This window comes from Epinephelus lanceolatus, chromosome 20, assembly GCF_041903045.1.
Source record: "Epinephelus lanceolatus isolate andai-2023 chromosome 20, ASM4190304v1, whole genome shotgun sequence".
NCBI classification, from domain to species: Eukaryota; Metazoa; Chordata; class Actinopteri; order Perciformes; family Serranidae; genus Epinephelus; species Epinephelus lanceolatus.
In genome coordinates, this window is record NC_135753.1 from 12,163,793 (window position 1) to 12,186,498 (window position 22,706).

At 40.0% G+C, this 22,706-nt stretch overlaps 1 protein-coding gene across 5 annotated transcripts in view; it reads right to left on the minus strand.

Annotated features, from left to right (window-relative positions):
• The window catches only part of dpp6a (dipeptidyl-peptidase 6a), a 350,581-nt gene that overhangs the window by 64,347 nt on the left and 263,528 nt on the right, over window positions 1-22,706 (minus strand). For all 5 annotated transcript variants that reach the window (XM_033638754.2, XM_033638755.2, XM_078162828.1 and 2 more), the window contains one exon: window positions 14,666-14,764. In XM_033638754.2, the coding sequence (XP_033494645.1) occupies window positions 14,666-14,764 (99 nt within the window). The remainder of the gene's footprint in view (window positions 1-14,665; window positions 14,765-22,706) is intronic.

Below are 22,706 nucleotides of genomic sequence, written 5' to 3' on the forward strand. Positions count from 1 at the left end.
AGTTCCTCTCTCTAGGCTGTATTATTAGCCGAGAGGTGAGGCAGGGTTGCGGTTTTAAATTCTGGATTTTTCTTGTCGGTTCCAGGTCATTTGTCGGTGCTCAAGGCTGCAGATGATGACTGGTCTGATAAAAGCGACACAAGCTACTGGGGAAGAATTATGGTGTCTGTCTGTGGCTAAATAAAATTAAATCTCTAATGCAGTAATACAGTCTTAAATCTTTGCCACCCATTGGCTTAGATGTGCCGTGAAATATAGGTTCATAAAAAATTCAATGGGAGTTTTAATTAAAAATCTCCCCCTTATATATTTCTAGTAATTTAGTTCGTTCGTGGATGTTCTTGAGAGGGAACTCCACATAATGGCTGTGTGTGTTTTTTTTTCTACTGTTGCAACAGGCAGAATCAGAATTCTATTCCTGACCTACTTGATAAATGAGCATGCGAATAAATGAATGTCAGAGCAAACAAATGAGCAGCAACCTCAAGTATGAACCTACTGACAAAATGTGAAACCACCCAAGGCTACTGCCAACCTGCTGCTGGCCAGTTTTCACACTAGAAGTCATTTATGTTTATCAGGGATGCCAATCAGCATGTGCCTGCTGGTTTCATTACTCACTGACTCTCATGTTTCTGAGTTCACCATTAAGGTTGGAAGAACCTGGCTCATTGCCCAGTCATTGCTGTTCCATGCTGCTTAACCTCTAAAATACAGATGATGTTTTTTTTCTGTCTCATTATTTGGTTTACTTGGATCGTCCACACCTCAAGGCATCAGAGGTTCAAGTAAAATTCTGACCTTAAAAAGAGCAAGCTATTGACCATCAGGTCTGCGCTATGTTCAAAGAGCTGCAGCCTTCTGAACATCAGGCCCCTGGAAATAACCACCTACAAAATTTCTGAAGCCCCCTTTCATATCGATGACTCAAATACCTTTGATGTTCTACCCTTCTAAAGAAAAAAGAAAGCCACCAAAAACAATTCAGTTCAGTCCTTACTATGGAATACAGAGCCCACCATCACACAGTATTTGCTGCTTAATTCCCCTTTGATATTAAAGAGGACCCATGATGCTCATCTGTATTAAAAACCCCAAATACTTCAATGGTTTTAATGGTAAACAAAGACTTATTTATTAAGACTTATTTCCTTATACTATCTGTGCTGGGACACCTGTATTCAGCTCTCTGTTTAGTGCCTGGCTCCTTGAGCCCACCTCCCAAAAAGCCCAGTCTTCTCTGATTGGCCAGCATTTCCAGGTCTTCTACATTTTGGCATATCTGCAACTCTGCATGGTTGTGGCTAGATGGTTACTCTAGATTTGTGAAACTACCGCGAGCCACTTCAAAATACTCTTGTGTCACTGTTTTACGGTGTGACAGTGCTGTGGTTAAGGCCTGGTTATGTTTAGGCACAAAACACTCTTGATAAGGGTTAAGAAAGATCATGAGTTGGGTTAAAATGATCACTTGAAATACAGAACATCAAATTCCGCAGGAGTTTTTGCATCATCATCTAGACAAGACTTCTCTGCAATGTCAGTGCAGCCAGAGTAATGACTGTAGGCCTACTTGAGAAGAGCAGCACTTTCTACCATGAAAATCGCTAATCAAAAAAAAATTCAAAACACAACTGTACATGTTCCAGCAGGTATACGACCAGAAATCAGGGAGAAAATTGACGTTAGCAACCTGACGTTAGCATGTGGCAACATGTAGCAGTGTACTTGCAGCAGGGTCAATGACTGTAATGGAGTATAGTGTGGCTTTTTGCTGTGAAAAATCACCAGTAAAAACTTCTAAACCACAATCTTCACAACTGGACATGCTCAAGAAAGAATATTTTCAAAAATTGGTGAGAAATTTACAACACCAATAACCAAGATTGTTTCCCTGAAGTTGGTGTGAAGCTACATGTAGCAGTGCAGGCTAAACACTTGTAAACACTTGCAGTAGCTTGCCTATAACATATGACCATATAAAGGAATACTCCACAATCTAATGTCATCTTGTAGCCATATTACAAAAAATGTTGGAATATTCAGAAAGGTGTGATGCCTGAGGTTTTCGCTCACAGTGACGTTCTTTAAGCCATGCAGACAGGTCTGTTTGTGTCAGCTTTGAAACCTTTTAATTAATTATGCTGAATTTTAATTTACCCAAACCTAAGATGATCACCACTTGAACAGCCACAGCAAGAAGAGCTGCGCAAGGTAATGATGATTATAAACAGCTTCAAGATTTGCTGAGTTAAAAAAGCACTTATGCCCCAGAAACACAGATGCAGTTAAGAAACATCAATGAAGAATACCTTATTACTAGTCCATACCCATTGGTAGCTTTGTCAGCTTCTACCTATGCCAGTCCTCAATGCCTATGTGCAGTTTCACATAGATTGACCATGTCAGTGAGTAGAAAAACGTGGGACAGACAGAATGACTGACTGACAGAATGACACACTGACAGTTTCCGTGATTATGTACAGCATACCATGCCGTGACTTAGTCATACCAAAAATTAGAAGAAAAAAAAAAGGCAACATTCGGCCACAGGGGGAGCCACAGCGATCGGTCACATTTTAGCCATTTTTAAGCATTTTTCTGTTGTTATAGCGCACCCAGTTGCCAATTAGAGTTAAATTTCTCCAGTCACTTTGAGGCGTCCTGTTCTACATATCTACCAAGTTTAGTAAAAATCGACATGGCGGTTAGACCTAGATAAAAAATTAGCTCTCTAGCACCCCCATTTGTTTGATGGGGTCAATAATGGAGGGGTCCCCTCAGATTATGTGTGGTCATATGCCTACAAAGTTGCGTGGTGATCGGTGAAACCCTTGAGATGTTATACACCTTTATGTGATGAGCCACGCCCTCTGCAATATTCATTGCCTTATAGAAGCTCAGTTTTAGTAAGTTTTCCAACTTTTGCCAAGGGGGAACTTTAGATAGAAGTCCCTAGATTATGTTCACCGAGTTTCATGCAGATCGGTCAAACTTCCTCGGAAGAGATCGATTTGAAGTGTTTTTCAAAAAAATTCAAAATGGCGGAAAATCTATATAACGGGAAGTTATGGGTTCTTGAGGCAAATTTGTTCCTCATGAGGAGAGGCATCTCTGTGCAAAGTTTCATGTCTCTGCGACATGCGGGACATGAGATATGCCCATTCAGAGTTTGCAATTTCAATCGGTTGTTATAGCGCCCCCCTTTGGCTAATTGATGTAATATTGCTTTATATGCATCCTCTCATGACCCTCTACCACTGTGCCAAATTTCACACGGATTGACCAAGTCAGTGAGGAGAAAAACGTGGAACAGACACAGACAGACAGAGTTTTCGTCATTATCTAGTAAGATTATGCTGTGATATGCATGGTGATATGCATGGCACGTGACTCCAGATGTGTGCAGATCTACAAAGGCTGAACAGCATTCTGTGTAAATGCAATTGAGAGCATCTGTTTTAATAGTAGTGTTGGTATTTTTAGTCCACTGTAATGTAATTTAGCCAGAAAAGTCAAGTTTAGCATCAGTTTGCTCATCTTGGCTTTCAGATCTATAATGAACAATACACAATAACAAATGATAGCATTATGACAATAATGTAACAGCGTAAAATGAGTCACAACTGAAACCAGTGAGGCAACTCAACTCCCAGAACGCTGTGATCCGTCAGGCCATATCTTTCTAAGTCTATTACCCCTGAAAGCAGTTGAGGAGAGAATTGGCTAAACATTATGTTCTAAAAAACTCACCCACTGCCCATCTAACTCCATATTCCCTCCAAGATGGCTCCCAAGGGAGCACCCAAGTGTCCTTAGAAACCCTCCATCAACCTGCTAAAAAAAAAACAACTCATGTGCTTTTTGTAACCTGTAACCTCAATTTGCAATTAATCCTTAAGTCACTGTGTCATTGATTTGACTCACTGCGTCTGAGGTGACGGTCATTTCATCAGTGCCAGCTGTTCGTATTCTCCTCATAAATCTACAATCTCTGTCGCTGCTTAATACACCATCCACCATCCTCGTGTGCTTTAACTTCCTCTTCTCCCTGTGTGTGTCAGTGTAGCAGTGGTGTGTTTCCTTGCAAACCAATCACTGAACTTTAAAAGGCTCTGCTCTTGCTCAAAGTAATTAAGATCATTAGGGAGGCTAGCGCACATAAAATAACAATTATAACAATAATAATAATGACATTAAACATCACAGCAGTGATTAGACTCTCTTGTTTAGCCAACAAGAAACGCAATTTCAACGTTATTATGCAAGCTCTCCAAGGAGATACCTCTCAGTTGAAATACCTCAATATCTGAGTTATTTGCAAAAATCATTCATAAACCCCAAACCATGTGGATTCTTAAAAAAAGATACATGCAGAGTCTAAATGAATGGTTTTGTAGAATCACTGTAGCAAAATTATGGAGCAGGCCCCTTGCTGTGAAGGGATCCTCACAGCCTTTCTGCTGCATTACGCAAACACAGTTAAGCTAGGAATTCTCAGTGATAAGACTGCTAAAATGAATTTAAAGGATTGTAAGTCCATTTTACGGCTTGGATGTGAATGCTGTGTGCAGTGGGCATTATAGGGAAGTGGACTGTAGAGGGAACTTACTGTATATTGAGCTGCAGTGGAGATGTGTCTGTATAAAACATACAGTGGTAGCTGCTGCAGAAATATTACATCATGCATTGACTGCATTTATGCCTAAACAACACAAGTTCTTCTGCATACAGAACTGTGAAATCACGAGTATGTAACAAACAAGGACTCGGGATAAAAAAGTTAGCACTATTTGCAGAAAAGAAGACAAAACACAACTATATTCCTCGTGTGTGTGTTTTTGTGTCTATGTGCTTGTGCGAGCATGTCTATTTTTACGTGCATGTGTGTGTGTGTGTGTATCTGTGGTGTACCTCTGTTGTTAATTAACACCATCTCTGTCTTCTCTCCTCTCTGCAGGCAGAAACAGACAGCACAACTGGTGCTTTTTAGGCAGGTTTATGTGGGTGCCAGACTGTACTATTTTGCTAAATGCATGAAAACACTATTACTACTGCTGCTGCTACTACTTTAATAGTAGCAATCACAACTACAATTACCACCTCCACTTTGCCTCCACTAACCAGTCAAGTCTACATCTATGTCTGTCCATTTAATACATGTAGTGAAGACTTTGAAGGGATTCAATAACTGGTATTAAGTCTTTTTTTTCTTTTCTTTTTTGAAAAATGGAAGTTATCACTCTACTGTCATGGTCACTGAATCATTTCCTGTGAGAAACGTGCTGTCTTCACTTAGAGACTATTTTTACAGAGTTCTGATAGATATCATCCCACAGTGCAATAACAATCAACTGAAGCTCAACATCAGCAAAACCCACGAGCTTGTGACGGACAACCAGAGAAACAGGTGACCTCCTGTCCTGGTTGTCACCCACAGAGAGGAAATGAGGAAGGTGGATCCAAACAAGTACCTTAAGGTTCAAATCAAAGGAAAAACTGTACAGGGCTCACAGCAAATCCCACTTCAGCAGGAAGGGACAAAGCAGACTGTTCTTCCTGAGGAGACTTACCAAGATTAGTGCCACCAATTCAGTGTCTGAGCAAATGTCTCCCCTTCTGTTCTTGAGATATGATGCTGAATAACGGCCAGAAAAGTGTTTTTGCAGAACATGAAGATGTCAAGTTAACCTTTTGACCTTTTGGCTATAAAATGTCATCACTTCATCATTTTATCCTTTTAGACGTTTTTGTGAAATTTTGTCATAATTGGCAAATGAATTCTTGAGTTATGGCCAAAAACATGTTTTGTGAGGTTATAGTGACACTGACCTTTGACCACCAAATTCTCATCAGTTCATTCTGAAGTCCAAGGGCATGTTTGTGCCAAATTTAAAGGGATTCCCTAAAGATGTATACTTATTGCTAAATACAGTTCAATGGAACCACTCACCTAGCACCTGTCAGCCAATTTACGTTTTCTAGGAGAGTAGAGACCCGCCCTACTCTCCCTGTGACTGGCTAGCACTTGTTGCCTTTGTTGGTTCGACTGCTTAGGTTTAGGCAAGAGAAGTAAGACTGGTTAGCCTGGGAGTAAGGCAGTAAGGCAGAGTAGGGCAGGTCACTCCTTGCTATCCTAAGACAGGCCACTGTGAAAATTTAGTACAAGGCTGCGCAGTGTTCCCAGGGCCCGAAATTCCCTCAAGGCGTTCCTCATATATTGTGTTACTAGAATAGGAAGTTTGTGTGGACAGACAGACAACCCAAAAACATAATGCCTGTGGGCACTGCTGTCGCTGGTGCAGAGGCATAAATGTGATTTTAGATGAGGAAGAGATCCAAGTAGAAAATAGATAGAATAAGAAAATATTCAACTTATTAACACCAAAAAAGGACCAACTAATATAATAAATCTTAATCATTTAGCTAGCAGGTTAACCGATAAACTGACTTGCCAGCTAACCGTTGTTATCAGCTAGCTGGCTGATAACAACTAGCCTGCTAGGTAACTGTCTTTAAAAAATCGACTGACTAAAATCAGAAAAATGACGACTTAATGTCAATTTCTATCTAAATTTACACAGCCATTATTAAAAAAAACTATCAAGATAATTGCAAATGTCCATATAAAATGATTCTTATGAATAATAACATAATAACATTTATAGGCAGTATTGAGAGTTTATGGAGTGTATCATTTAAAATTTAACTATGACTAATCCCGACACAATGCTTGACTTTAGGTATTGTTTTTTTTTTCTTTTTCTTTTCCAGTAAACTTCAGTAAGTTTTCCAACCCACAGTGTAGGGACTTTGTTTAAAAAAAATGCCATCTAAAGTTGGGAAAAGTATGATCTAAAATTGGAGCAATCTCATCAAAGAATAACTTAACAGTCTGACCAGACATCTGACGCTGGCCTTTTTCGTGAGGGTTCAGGTTCAGTACCCAGCCTTGGAATTCAAAGCTCACAGATTTAAATTTCCTGTTAACCATGGGGCTTAGCAAAGGGGTTTAAACTGTGATTCAAACACTCATATAGCCAGCTGAAGATCTGCAGACAGAGCGTTTCAAAACCTTGGAGAATTGCCAGTGAAATCCCTGAAAAGTCATGTTTTCTGTTTAGCTCTTGACCTTGCAGCGGCAGACAGACTTGAGAGAGAGAGTTCTTGAGCCTGAGCATTGGCCCTTAACAGGTATAGAGGATAAAGAATCTGTACCATTGATTAGAGAAATCTTGAGTTACACTATTAACTGAAGCTGAGATTGTAGAAATGAGTGCAATTTAGTCCCTACTTGAAGTTCTGCTCAATAGCTTTCTGAAAACTTTGCAGAATGTGGAGCTGTCCCAATGCTTCTTTAAGAGAGGAAGCAACACTATGCAGTAACCAAGACAAGAACCATAAAAGAAAGTATGATTTTCTCTGTCACTGGGAGGAAGAAGTAATCTAATTGTGGCAGGATTCTTAAATTGGACAAAACATGACCAAAATAGCTGTTTTTCAATTTCGGTTGCTAAAAAAACTTGGATCAAAGATGACATCCAACTCTTCAGATGTTCTTTCGACGTTAGCAGCTAAGGAGCTATGAGACTGCTGAATTTGTCATGAGACGCACTGAAGCAAACGTATAATTCCAAAGTCTGCTTCTCCTCTTCAGTTCTGCATCAGATGTAGATATTTCTATTCCTCCCTGGGTATTAAAAACACTGAACAACATCAGTATATTGCGACAGCTTGTTTCTGTCAAAAGACAAGCTGTCGCGCCACTTCTGCTGCTTTCTGGAGGTTGAAAGAGACGACAAAATGGGAGCTTGTGCCGAGACATCCTCTCAGATTAAGCATCAGTCATGCTTGCGGTAGAACTGGGCCATCTCTAAAGGGGATATTTGCACCTGCTGCTTCATATAATGTTACCATTTTACAAAAGCTGATTGTCTGTGACACTGAATGAGCACTGGATGCTAACAGTGAGTGTATGGGCTAATTTGATATGTCTCATTGGTAAGAAAAAGATCCATTGCAGAACTCCATTAACAAATGGCATCCACATCATTACTCATGTTGTGTCATGGGAGCAGAGCTATGAAAAGTCAATAAGGGAGTGAGACAACTGGCTAATCATCTCCAAAGTGACTGCTTTACATAAACATTAGAGATGAGAGGTTATGCATCATTCAGAAACAAGGTAATTCTGCGACAAGCTCGCATGAGTCTACGCACACAGACAAAACAAACATCGCCGCCACACTTCACTTATCTAAATCACAGTCACAAGTCCCTTTCAAAGTCACGACAACAACACTTTTGAGGCGGTCCCAATCGTTTGGAGCGCTTTACAAATGGCTCCCCCTTCACCATATTTAACAAACATCAACAAGACACAAGGCATCCTGGAGGGGCAAACAAGAGGAACGTGGCCATTAAAATGGCAAGCAGCTGCTCAGAGCGCCTGCATTGTGTCCCACAGGGCTGGCTTCACCTTGGTGGTGCTGGAATGATGTTGATGCTGTGTCTGTTTGATTCAGATGGAGTGGTAAAAAACAGGCGTATGTGAGATATCAGCAGTGTCTGCTAACGGTGCAATTACCAAACCGAGGAGACCTATCGTGATGGCTTCAGAACATGACCGGAATACTGATGCAGGGTGCAGGGTGATGTAGTTCGTAAAGCTTGAGTTAGATACAGCATGAGATAAAAGGATGATTTCACTTTATTACAGCTTGGGCATTTTGTTGCTTTAGCCATCATAAATAACTGAGATCTATGGACATGGCAACATTGCTACGACAAGTCCAACCAGACCAGGAACAAACAATCCGATATGTGTGGGCAGTGACCTCACTAAAGCTGGGGAAGGCAGTTTTATTTTTGTCATCATTGGACAAAAATCCCATAATAAAGTTTGAGCATATTGTAATTCAAGTGGACTGAGGGAAAGCTAGACCTCCACACCTTCTCTTGGTTCTGTTTCCAGGCTTTAGAAAATCTAACCCGTGATAAAGGACTTCGGCCAATCATAGGTCATTTCAGAGAGAGGGCATTACAGTTGGCTGTTCTACAAATGCAGAAGCGTGTGCACGTCCCTTCTGTGAAAGCCTGATTCAATGACAGAAAATCCTGTTGAGAAAGTTGCTGTTCCAGCATCGGCAACAACTGCCTACACTGCAAAGCAACCCAAAAAAGAAAGACAGACTTGTCAAAAACAAATTTGGATAATAAACAAAATAAAACACGGGTCAGTATTGGTTAAGTGTTTCAGAGATGGAGAGAAAATGTTGCTAATAATTTAACCCTCTGCTAACCAGCTAACGGCTGCAGCTTTAAGTTCACATTAATGTAGCCAACAGCAGCAGCTCTGGAGATGGACCCTCAGTCAGCGGCTGGAGCAACCTGAGTCCAGGGCTCCTTGTTGCATTAGCAAACTTTCTGTTGCTGCCATTACACAGGTTACACTGGGCGCTCCCGCTGGTCATCAGCCCACTGTGACACCTGGCACTGGGGGGTTGGATTCGCACCGACCAAATTCAGTTTCTACAGCTGCCGACTGAAGGTTAATTTCCAGAACTGGTGCTGCTCTCCTCCTGAAGAAGCTGTCCACAGAAGCAGGGAGCAAGGCAGAGGGACTGTGGGGAGGCTAACGCAAGTTTATTCTTGTCTCATTATTGGTCTGATAAGCACAGAGAGACAGAGCACAGCCAGGAGGGGGTGAGCAACTGTGCAGTGAAATATGATTAAATAAATGAATGTACGGGAAACAGTGAAAGCCTGTGCATATGCCCATGTTCGTCTGGAGGAAGGGGCTGAGGACAAAGAGGGGAGAGCTGCAGGAGGAGGGTGTAACCTGATCCAGAATGCCCTCTGACCAATCAAATACATGAAAGTGTATCATCATGGCAGATTTCTTTGTAATGGGAACAGTAGATAGAATAGAAGATAAAACAAATGTTGCTAATTTAACCTTTGCTTAGTATGATAAGTATTTTAGCATCTGATAAGCCTTTAAAGAAATGCACCTTTTATTTAAAAAGGCCCTCCTGGATCATATTTCATCAACTCACTGGAACCTGAGGCAACACAACCTTTGCAATGTCACTACAGGGTTGTCTCTGGTCTGAGCATTTAAAACCTGTGTGATTGTTTTAATGGTTGTTTCTTGCTCTGTCTGACTTCTATTCAGTAATGTTGCTGCATATCCAAATTTCAGAGAGAGTTACTTGAGTACAATGTTATTACATATAAGTAGGATAGCCAAACTACTATAATAAAACCTAACTTTTAATAAACCTAAATTATCCTTTAAAATGATGATCCATTGGCTGGACAGGCAGGGAGCACAGTCTCTGCACCTAATGATACTCAAGTACAGTATATATCTAAGTTAATGCTGCTGGACAAGACGTGAGGAAGCAATTTTTCCTGGTAAAAATAGCCTAATATATGATCATTAGGATTCTCGAGGTTATATTCAGTCTGTCTCCAGGGAATTGATTGATAGGTGCAGACAGCCGGGGGAAGAGAAAACATAAAACCAGGCTCAATTAGGTTTAAAAAAAAAAAAAAAAATTCAATTTCAGCTCCCGACCGGGGAAGCCATTACTGCAAATCCTATAGACAGCCCTGAAAGCATGCAGGTTGGTCGAGCACTGGGTCTAGTAAAAACGACACACTAACGAAGTCGAAATAATCAGCTGATGGATCTCTCTCCCTCTTTCTCCCCCTTTCTCTCCTCCTTGTCAGCTGTGTCTAATGATACACTAAAAATACCTCGAGATCAAGGATGGTACTGTCAACAGCACAAAAAGGAGGAGATGAAAGAGCAGACTGGTTTCTAAGTCTTGCTTCATGGCTGCTGCTGCTGTATGTATGGATTATTAGAAAGCTGCTTTCTTTTCTTTGTGCATCTTATATAACAGCCTTATAGATTAAAGGGATAGTTCAGATTTTTTTTATACTAGTGTTTTATGGGCTACTTATCCATAGTCAGGGTAGTACATGCAGTGCAGTAGATGTCAGTTAGCACACCCCTGGTTTGGAGAAGCAGTCCGGGGTACGACACAAACGCTAAGCAAGCTACTGCTGTGGAGGGGGCAGCAGCAAAACAAATTTTAGCCACTTAAAAAAATCCACATCATGTCAGCGTACACTATATTGCAAGTATTTTCACTGTTTTACCTTTCCGCCAAACAGCCCTTTCCAACGGGGAAGCTGTTAACAACACTCCTTTCCCACCTGAGCTCTTGTGAAAGCCACCAGAGTCCACTGAGAAAAACAGTCATTTTAGCTTGCTGAGCACAGGAGCTGCTGGTCTACCGCTGCCTCTTTCAGTCTGTTAGTATGTATTATTGTGTGACTTTGGTGAATCCGAACAAACCCATATCACGCCAAAGTCACACAATAACACAATAAAAAAATAACAGTTTGAGGCAGCAGTGGACCAGCAGCTCCTGCGTCCAGCCATGTTAAATTACTGTTTTTCTCAGTGGAGTCTGGCTTTGAAGAGAGCAATATTAACAGCTTACTTTTCCCCCAGATCTCAGTTATCACGGTCTGAAGGTGAGGTAAAGCTGTGAAAATATTGTAAATATGGCAAACACTTAAACTTATATTGATTTCTTTAACTGGAAATTTTTTAGGTGGTAAAACATGTTTTATTTTTGACCCCTCCACAGCAGTTGATTGCTCATTTTCCATGTCCGACTTCAGCCTGCTAGTCCAAACTAGGAGCGTGCCGACCGACATCTACTGTATGTAATATACTGTCTATGGGTAATAAACCTTTCCAACCCCACTTCAAAAGATCTGAACTATTCCTTTAAGGGAATATTTTAAGTAAATAATAACCACAATTTATGACAATGATCTCATGCAATTCAGCCGCTCTGTTGCTCTGAGAATTATGTTTCAGTTTGAGCTTTCGCTGAGAACACAACAGATGTTACCTTCCAGATGTGTACAGTACTAACTCAGTTTGTGATGTTTACCCAGGCTCATTCGAGTGTGATCAAATTGTTTACAACTATTGCGTGTCACAGATACGAACAGCGACAAATCAGCCACGTGAGAGACGTCTCATCCTTAAGCACATATGGGGACCTGTAGCTAAAACAAACACTGAAATCAGGCCGTTACCCAGCTCATCATCCACAGGAATGCCATCTTCCTGTCACTAATATAATAAATACAGGTTTTCAGCTTTCTAATTACAGCCGATAGCAGAGGGGAAGGCTTTGCAATTTCAGGATACGAGATTTAACAGCTGCGCTGCTTCTAAGAGCCATCTCAGATGCTGAGATTGGAGGAGACAGCTTCATTGTGCATGAGAAAAGACAAAATCCACCTCATTAATCCTTCAGCTGTACCGACCCCTCACATCTTGGTGCTGTGATCATTCTCTTCAATGCGGCCCAGAGACGTGTGAGGCTGCATCAAGTCGCTGTTTTACCTTGATGTAAAGTAAAGTATATAATTTTCTCTCATTGGCTCCCCGCGGTGCTGTCGGTGTTTATACTGTGACAGCACCCGCTGTTTAAAAACAAGCATTTAAAATTGGCGGCGATGAATTGTGACAAAAGCATCCACAAACTGTCACTGATCACAGAAAAATGAGGGTTGTGGTTGCAGGTAATTGGTTAGCTATTGAAGCATATGGAATAAATTGTTTGGAGGAATGTCAGACAGCAAGGACACACACATACCCAATGTACAGTGACACACAGTTTTGCAAAGACAGAAAAGGGACAGATGGTGTAAAAAAAAAAAAAAGAAAAAAAAAAGAAAGACAAAATATCATTGTCATGAATATTACTATTATTTGTCATTTGTTATAAAGCTAAAAACAGAAAAAATATCATTAGTAGCAATATTCTTACTTTAAGAACTGTAATTAGAAACAATCTTTTCAAAATAGTTGCATCAATACCTTTAATAAGTGCAATATTACCAATTACAATTCAAGAAACTCATGAGGCATTTGAGGTTTTGAAGCTAAACTTGCGTTTGATCACTATGTATTTGTCATGTAACTCTGTCCTGTTTCTTGATGTGTTGGAACAGATTGGTTGTGCAGTTTTATGTTGTCATCACAACATGCTTTTGTTTTATCTGCGCTACAATAAATCTGCTCCTCTCCATCTAAAATGCAACAGAAGAGATGCCAGTTCTTTTTCAGGACCAATTTATCCTCAGTGTAATTTGCTTTCCTCTGTTTTAGGGTGTTGTCTCCCTCTGACTGGTAAGAGACGCCCTTCTTGATTCTGATTTGTCAGCGACTGGTACAGAAGACTCTCTTTGACCAACAAGACAACATGAAGCTTTCTGCAATTTATTTTCAACCTGGGCCCTAATTTCCCATGTTATGTTGGTCCAGTATTGAGGGGAATGTAACAGACAGCAATCCTTACAGGCAATTGTGCACCATCTTTTTCTTTCCATTTGAAGTGTTTGTTTTTGCCACTGAAAGGCTTAGATTATTATTATAAGTGACTGACAACATACAGAAAGGATCCTTACAGAGTAATAAAATGTTTTTTCCAACCTTTTCTCTGGTCTGTTATTGTGACTAAGTCTTGTTCAAGGAAAAGTCTCTTCAGTAGAAGCATTAATGAGAGTTGAAGAGTATGGTGCTGGAGTACAGAAGGCATAAGTTAGTGTTATCTAAAAGATTTTCTATGTCTTGGTTGAATATTTAGCTGATTTTAACAGGCTGCGAGATTTCAGATTGAGAAGTCTTCTTCACCCTCTTGCTTTGAGGCGACAATGCTAACCACTGCAGCACCATGCTGTCCCTGGGGGGGGAGGTTTGAACCCTGGGTGGGGGAGCATGTTCTCCCCGTGTCAGCGTGGGTTTTCTCTGGGTGCTCCAGCTTCCTCCCACAATCCAAAGACATGCAGGTTAATTGGTGACTCTAAATTGGCCGAAGGTGTGAATGTGAGTGTGAATGGTTGTCTGTCTCTATTTGTTAGCCCTGTGATAGTCTGGTGACCTGTCCAGGGTGTACCCTGCCTCTCGCTCAGTGTCAGATGGGATTAGCTCCAGCACTGCTGCGACCTCTAACAGGATAAGTGGTTACGGAAAATTAATGAACGTTTCCTTCAGGAAAACTTGGACAAACAAAAGGGATGGAAAACTTTTCTTTAATATGTAAGGTCCTTTTCTTAATGTTGTCGAACACTTACAAAACAATTTGAGCCTGTCAGTGGCAAAAACAAGCATGTTTAATGGATGTAAATTTAAGGTGCACAATTCCCCCTGTGGGATTACATCGCAGCCTTTTTCACTGCTGTGGCTGCAGCGGTCCCTCTCAATACTGGACCAATTTCAAAATTTTTTCTCTGGATTAGTCACTCGTACAAAAACATAAGAAAATAGGGACCAGGTTAAAAAATTACAGCATTTTGTTTTGTTAGTTCTAAGATGCTTTAAGCAAATTTAAGCAACTAGGAGACAGAGAAGAACACTTCTTCCTTACGAAGTTGTTAGGGTAACACATTGGTAAAAAGAGGGCAAGTATGTCGGATATTTCTTTCTCAGAATTGAGATGCCAATACCTGAGAAAAACATCTGATTCTTGTTCTTAAAATGCACAAATAAAAATATTTGGAGCACATTTTCAAACCCAGTTCTACAATAAACTGTGTAACTCTTGAGTTTAATTGAATAACTTACTGCTTATCCATTTGGCGTTAGGGTCGTGAACCTTGAAGTCTTTTCTGAAGAGGTCTGCAACAGTCACCTTGCCCTTGAGAGCCAGGCCATCATCTTCACCTGCAAAGAAATAAAACACAATGTTAACACAAAGAAAACTGAGCAGCGCCGTGTGTATTTACCACAGAAAACCACTTGACATTTTACACTTGCAGGCTTTTCTTTCCACAACATTCTCGAGTGAACAGTAAAAGTGCTTTATAAGCTTTATAAAAGTTCACATCATAAAGGTCTGAAACACAGTGACTTAACAATAATGCCTCTTCATAGGAGAGGGAGGTTGTAGAAAAATATATTAAAACAGGACAAAAATACACCATTGTTCCCATTTCAGCCTAGTGCTCAAACAGTTTCCTGTCATCCTTTTGTTTTGTTTTTTAAATTAGCACCAAAAGCATTTAGTGCCATATAACAACTATAGTATAATGTATGAGGCTCTCCTGGCATTAAACTACAGCACATTAAAATGAGTCCAAAAGTGTCAGTTAGAGAGAGGTATCATTAGAAATATTATGTTTGATAAGCCATCCTTACAACAAACAATTTTTCAAGTGATTTCACTGTTGCAGACAAACTTCCAATGTCAGATTAAATCCTGAAAGTTTTGTTATAGCTGTGGCTCACTCCCATGAGCTTGATTATTTGATGTAAGGTGGTCAGTAAAACTCTGAGCTGAGCTGTCTTGGGTCAGTCTTTTTCTTGGTTGGACGTTCTAATAAAATCAAATATGTTTAATACTATTTTAAGTTTTTAGTCTAGGCTCGTGCTAAAGTTCACTAACATCACGTTATCAGCAATCAATAGGTGCTCTTCCTCCAGTACCAAACAGGAAGCAGCAAACCGGGTAGACTGTAAACATGGAGGGGACTTTGGGGAGGTGCAAGAACGTGAACGAGTCCTGGTTGTCTTGGACTGTGAAAAAAGAGGGGATGCTTGTGGAGCTGAGGAGTGAGTGTGTAATTTGGCGTGCATTTATATATACTTCAATTAAAAGCCTAGTCCCTTTTACTGGCCCGGTGTGGGCACACATTTTGACAAATAAAGGCCTGTCTCAATTAGACGCCTGGTCTTGTTGCTAAGCAGTTCTTTTTTTTTTTTTTAAATAGAAGTTTTAAGTTTGGATGTATAAAAGCAGGTTGTTGGTGACCTCAAATTATGTGTAGATTCCTCGATTACCCTCTAAGTTATTCATATACTTTCAGTCCATCAGAATCCTCAGATCAAAAGAATCAAAAGGGTTTTTCATAAAAAGTAATCCAATTTGTTTAGTATTATTTTAACAGGATAAAGTGGTGTTGTATCAGTATGCTGTAATCCTTGTAACTCTCTCGTTCTCTGATGTGCTGTCTGTCGGAGCTAGATCAAATAAATGATTCATAACTGATATGTTATCTGAAGCCTAATTTCTATACAAGTAATATTCATACTGGTTTAAATAAACAATTTGATTTTATTTTCCATCTTTGCTGAGCAACAGTTTTTGTGTGAAAGGAGTTATATAAAAGTCTCTCCCAGACACAGTCCTCAGTGATTTAAAAAATAGCGTCGGCTATCAATTGAAGTTTTACAGTACACCTACTTGCACTTATCTTAGTTAGAAATCTACTAAAATAGTGCAGCTAACCAACAGAGGCTGGTAGTGAGTTGAGGCAACAAAACATTTGTACACACATTTGTACACAAACACAGTTCATCTTTGTAGATATAATACTGTCCACAAATAACACCTTTTAACTTGTGTCATGTGCTTTTGGGAACATGTAAGGAATTGTTAAGGGATTTTGACATAGATGTATAAAGAGAACTGGATACAGTGTTGGAGGCGGGGCCCACCTCATCCCTATGACAGCTGCTCAGTGGTGCATGAAGCCAAAAAGTTCAACTGCTTGCTTGCTGCTGCTGCTCCACTGCTGCTCTTCTAGACTTTCCAAATGTTACTGGACTGAATGGATAAAATTCTGATAATGAAATGACTCCATTTGTTGGGGTAGTGACCTGATTTACAGATGTCTCTTGTGCCATCAAAGTATATGGGAAATGAAGATTTACATACAGGACATGGTAGTCATACATCCCAAATTGTACCCAGCTGACAGCCAGCTAATTGGATTGTTGTTTCTTATCAGTCACACACCAATCACAGCCCATCCCCACAAAAGGCGGCCCATTTAAATATGGCTTCCTGATACCTGCTTCACCAATGCTGCCACACCACTGCTGCTAGCAAATCTTTACCTCCACCACCCCAGCCTCCACCTTTCTGATTAAGAGTCCTAACATGGCTCCAAGGTCAAAATGGCATTCAATGTCTTGCTTGGGCCCACTCTTATATACCCAGGGGGTTTTCTGTATTATGCTCCCTGTTTTGGCATAGCATGCTGCTTGTCTAATCCAGGGAGCACCTCAAGAACGGAGCCCTCAGCGCCAAACGTAACTGTATTTGCATTTGTTGCAATAAATGGTCAAATCTATGACGAGAGTGTTGTTGATTGAAAAAGTCCTTCTTGGCCACAGGGCATCACGTGATGGTTGTGATTCCATTGTTTGGCCACCACAAAAATTTGCTTCAAAGCCCAGCACACTTCCTGGGGCCTTGAGTTTGGGAGGGGTCAATATTTTCCACCAGGAGCAAGAAAGACACCTAGTTGTAGTCTTGCAAATAATGACTGTGTCAGATTCCCAGTCTCTGTAAAGCTATGGTTTGTGACTAAAACCTCACAGTCTTTAGATGTGAGAGGGTGTCAGACTCTTCTAGTGTAGGGTAGGCAAGACAGATGGACCGATTCCTATCCAGATGGACAAATGTGCAGATGTAGTTTTGGTGAGTTTCCAGATTTTGCAAAAATAAATAAAATTAAAACCAAATTGTGAGATATTCCACAGTTAGAAAAAAAGCAGATAAAGAAAAAAGGGTAACAAAAATAAGAATGATCTTCTTTCCTCTTCTGACAGCAAAAGCTGTTATAATATATATTGTTGTCTCGACACATTCTGATCACTAACCGTGTCTTAACAGCTTTTATCTACAGGCTGGAACCGTTCACCTTTAAAAGAATAAAGAGCGTAGCTAAGACAGAAATAAAACATGAGTAAAATAACAAAGCAAAGCACCATCGTAACTCCCGCAGGCCTTTGATTAACACCAGTGAGGCTTCTGATCATCGGACCAGACAAGCGTATTTACAGCAGATGCCTCCTGCAATTCATTTCAGCTTAATTTCATCCATCAATGCTCATCATATCATCTCCTGCTACATAATATGACTCATTTCACCTCCATATACGTGGTGGGGGGATAAAAGGCAAAAGACAATATATCAGGAGCTCCTTTGTCTCTAATAAGATCATTCTCAGCCTGATGTTTCATGTTTAACACTGAATTCAAAAACTGTTTTGAGCGATTCGGTCTCCTGCCCAGGGAAACTCTGACAAGACGTGGCAGTTGATGGACACTTTGGTTGGTATGAGGATCAAAGATGTGATATTTCAGCTACAGGACTGTCTTTCTAATGTGTGATGTTTAATCCCCATGGTAAGCCTGCCAGTGTCCATGCTGCAGCTGTCATTTTATATGTGGGGTAACTTTTTTCATTTTATTTTTGGCTGCAAAGCAACAGAAATATTTGTTCGTAGACATACAGTTGAGACAAGGTCAGAGAATAAAGCGGTATATATAAAAAGAGAACACAGTACATTTCTCTAGTGTTGCAGTTTGTATTATGTTGCTTTGAACAGGAATGAGCTGCAGGAGAAACCTTATAATGTGACCATTTGTTAAATGTATTATACTTTAATCAATGCCACTTGTAATTACATCCCTTAACATGGAAATCATTTGTCCAGTGTGTATTTAAATGGTGTGTTTGAATTGAATTTGAATTTTATGGTGTCTGTGCTTTACTGAGAATGTAAGATTGATGTCACACTGTATTAAATGTATCAAATGGTGGTGCCATCTTAAAGGATGTGCTGTGTTACCTGTGCCTGCTTAGGTGGGTCAAGCAATGGTATTTGGACGAACTTATGATAATAAGGAACATAGATCCACATGACTTGGCAGCCCAAAGATGGATTACATCGACCCAGTCTCACTCCAAAGTTGTGAATACCGGCACTTTGTCAGTGACTTGCATCGTCAGACACCGACGAAAAAAGCTGTCCTTTCACGTTGGGATGATACGCGGACGGTCGCTGTTATTTTTAAAGGGCACCAAACAACCACAGACTTTTACTTGGGAGGCCAGTGTTTGCTTCCTGTATAAAATTAATCCAAACCCTGTTCTTTTTTTTTCTAAACCCAACCATGTGCGTGTGGCTAAACGTAACCATGTACATTTGTTGTTCAAGAAGAATAAACATCAATTCCCAGTCTTGTACTGACATAGCGTGTGTATTTTGAAAGAGACTGTATGCAAACATTACATTTCCTGTGAAAACGGAAGTGTATTTTGAAAACAGACAATGCATGCAACAGGCTGAAGTTGACACTGCGTTCCAGAATGTCAAGAACCAACGCAACCAGGGTACCTTTCACTGATATCTCGACGTGGTAGGTCCATGACCAAATGTTGATATGTGACGAGGTCAGAGTAAGAATGCATTTCCTCAATTCACAAACATGGACACTGTAAACTATCTTGTTTGTGGACTGAGTGTATCTCTGGTATCACCACTGCTACAGCAATGACCATTACTACAGTCAATATCAACAAAAATATTTATCTATCAGTCTTCATACAAAAGATGTTGCTACACTGGCTTCACAAAAAGATGAAAAGAACAGAAAAGAAATAAGAAAATGAGTACAAAGAATGAAAAAAAGTGCAAAGTTACAGTAATTTCACAAAAAAGGTAGACAGTTCAGACTACAGAATCAAATAGAGTACATTTCTGGAAGAGGTATACATTTATATGTGAGTATATTTTACTTTTATATTTTTCTTGACAACCAGATTTGGGGAAAGAAGTTATGCTGCAACATCTCAGACTTTATTGAAAGTAATGGATGGAGCCATCATGTCATTACCTATTGGTTTGCAGACTACCATTTTGAAAATGGTGGTATTTCTGTGGTCACCATTTTGGTTTTTGAAGTCAGAAGTGACCATATTTGAATGAGTAGGTGGGGCCATACTGTCCTTCAAGATATTATTGGTTTTGTCATATTACAGCTTGTCATTATGCCTTAGAGTGCCCCAGGAATGAGTCCTAAAACCAGGAAAATGAGTTAGAATTTTAGCAGTTTCAGATCCCTCATCTCCAAGTCAGTGGGTTGCCTGAATCAGAATCTGTGGTTTACCCACGCCTATGAGATTTTCACGTATTGCACATAAAATATTTCATTAAGCACCCTACCAGGCTTGTGAATTTTGAAGCTTTTATGTGTTTTAAAAACGGCAGTTGCTAATGGGAGCCTACAGAACGTCATCACACCGAACACAGCTTTAAAGCCTTGTTATGGTGGTGACATTAGGTCACGTGACTTTGGTGTAGTTTGTTTATAGCCTAATGTTAGCCATTTACTTCTGGATATTGCCTTTAGGCTGAACAAAACTTGTAAGTATCATTGATGTGAGTTTGCTACAGAGCTTATTTGCTGAAACAATCCAAAATCCAGTGGAAAAATCCCACTGGCTTTATAATGATGGAACCAGAGCGACGCTAACTTCCATCTTGGCCTCCAGAAAAACGTCATCCCTGAGGCACTCTGATAGGAACTTCCAATTTTACTGCTGACTATAAAAGGGTTACCCCTTTTTCTTTGTCTCTTTTCTTGTATTGTTTGGTGGTTGTCGTTTTTGTGATTAATTTGTTAACTGGTTTTACATTATATTATAAATAAATAAATAAATAAATAAAAGAGATAGAGAGGGTGGAGCTGTGGAGGAGCGAGGGGTGGATCTGATTGAGAACCAGCAGACACCACGACACCACCATGGTAGTGACTTGTCAATCACAAGGTAGCCCAACTCTTCAGCCTGCCCTACTTTATCATCTGCTTTATTCTACATGGGACAATACTTTAGAAAATGAACATCAAGCTGTACTGAAGAAGACTTGAAACTAGCAACTGAGACCACAAACTCATTAGTAAAATGTTTACAAAGGCAATTAAGCAAGTGAGAAGAGGGGTCATTTTCTCGTTGACTTTTACACAATCAGACTTCTTTTTCCAACAAGTGGTGCCACCCCCTGCAGGTCATTAGAAAGAATGCAGGTTCCAGCCACGTCTGCATTGGCTTCACTTTTATCTCTTTGAGCAACATAGAAAAAAGGACCAGTAATAGGGTGAAATATGGATAAAAATGACCAGGAATAAATGTATCTTTTGGAACTTTTTGTAGGGTTAAAAAGCCTGAGTATTAACGGATAGACCATTCTGTGACACTTGACAATTTACCTTTTGAAACCAGAAATAATGAAAATGCTTTTAGGTAAGTGTCCATAAGCTGGGATGTCATTTGATTGGTCAGTGGTGGAGAAACCTCTGGAACTGAACAATCAAAAGACATTACTGGTGTTTTGTATGTTTTAGCTAGCAATAAAATATAAATGCACACACTTTACATCTAAAAAAATCATACTGCACTCTGGGTTCTCAGACTGGTGAAAGCTTTTTTTTCTGCTTTCCAGGCAGCCAGTGATTTCACTTCATGTGGGTAAAGCATTGTATCCATTATAGGTATGATCGAGTGGCAGAGATGTAAACCTGTAATATGGCCTCCTGGTAATGTGGCTGAAAATGTGGTTTATTTCAAAACCTTTTACATGTTGCGTTCAAGTGCTTGTGAGCGTCTCTGATATTAGTGATTTAGAGTTGGGAACACTATATTCACAATAAGCAAGTGAACAATTGAAAGCGTTTGCATTAAAAGTCTGATGTTTGGCAACCGAATGTAAACTCTCTGACACTGAAGCTACTCACAAGCCCATATATTTTCATTACTGAAGAAGTATCAAAGTGACTTGTGCTTACAGTGTCACTCATCATGTAGTAATAGCAACAGTTTTATAAATAGATGAAAACCTTCAGTTTGACGGATCACCTACAGTATCTTAATACACCTAATTTGAATACTGTACTGACATCAGGCACAAGGGATGAAGGCTTTGAAAACAGGTTGGAAAGATGTTTTAATCAACCTGCAAAGCTGTGATTCGACAAGAGTAAAAATCCCATTAGTTTTGTAGGTATTTGTTTATAAAATAAAGTCAGTTGTGGACTGACTGACTGACATTACCGTCCCTAAAGCCATGCTGCTAGTGTGGCTAAAAATACACTGGTAGTGATGTAAAGTAGATGTGATTCAGACAGCTTTGCAGACTGATTTATGTAGAGGTGTAAAGGAAGAACCACTATCCAACATTTCATATCTGTAGAAATATATAGATAGATAATTCTGTGGTCATATCATACTTACATTTGCTAACCACAATAGCCTGAGACGGATCAAACTGGGGCTCAGTATAAATAATGCATGTCAGTAATGGATACACTCAGGGCCGGACTGGCCATCTAGCAGACTGGACACTTTCCCAGTGGGCCGACATGCCTTTTGGGAAGACACACTGTCTTTTTTTTCAGCCTGTCAAAGTAAATGCAGGTCTGTGTGTGTGTGTTTGTGTGTGTGAGCGATGCCGAGTGACACAAGTTACAGCAGGGTGAGGAGAGGAGAGGAGAAATAGCAGACCGTACAGGTCTGCCATTTCTGTACGTATGATATGATATGATATGATATGATAGGCGTAAAATCTGGGGGAACACAAGGGACACTTCTCCCTAGATATTTAAAACAAATGCATTTGTTCCCCCTGATGAAAACATGAAAATAGCAGAGGACTTTTATTTCAACAAACTGCTAGACAGCAACTCATAGATGCAACAATGCGTCTGGTAATTCAGTAAATTAGGTGGTGGAAGTATGCAATTTCAAGAGCAGTGGTTGCAATCTGCCATAAAATGAAAAGAAGCAGCAGCAATTATGCATAGTTAAAGCAGGAA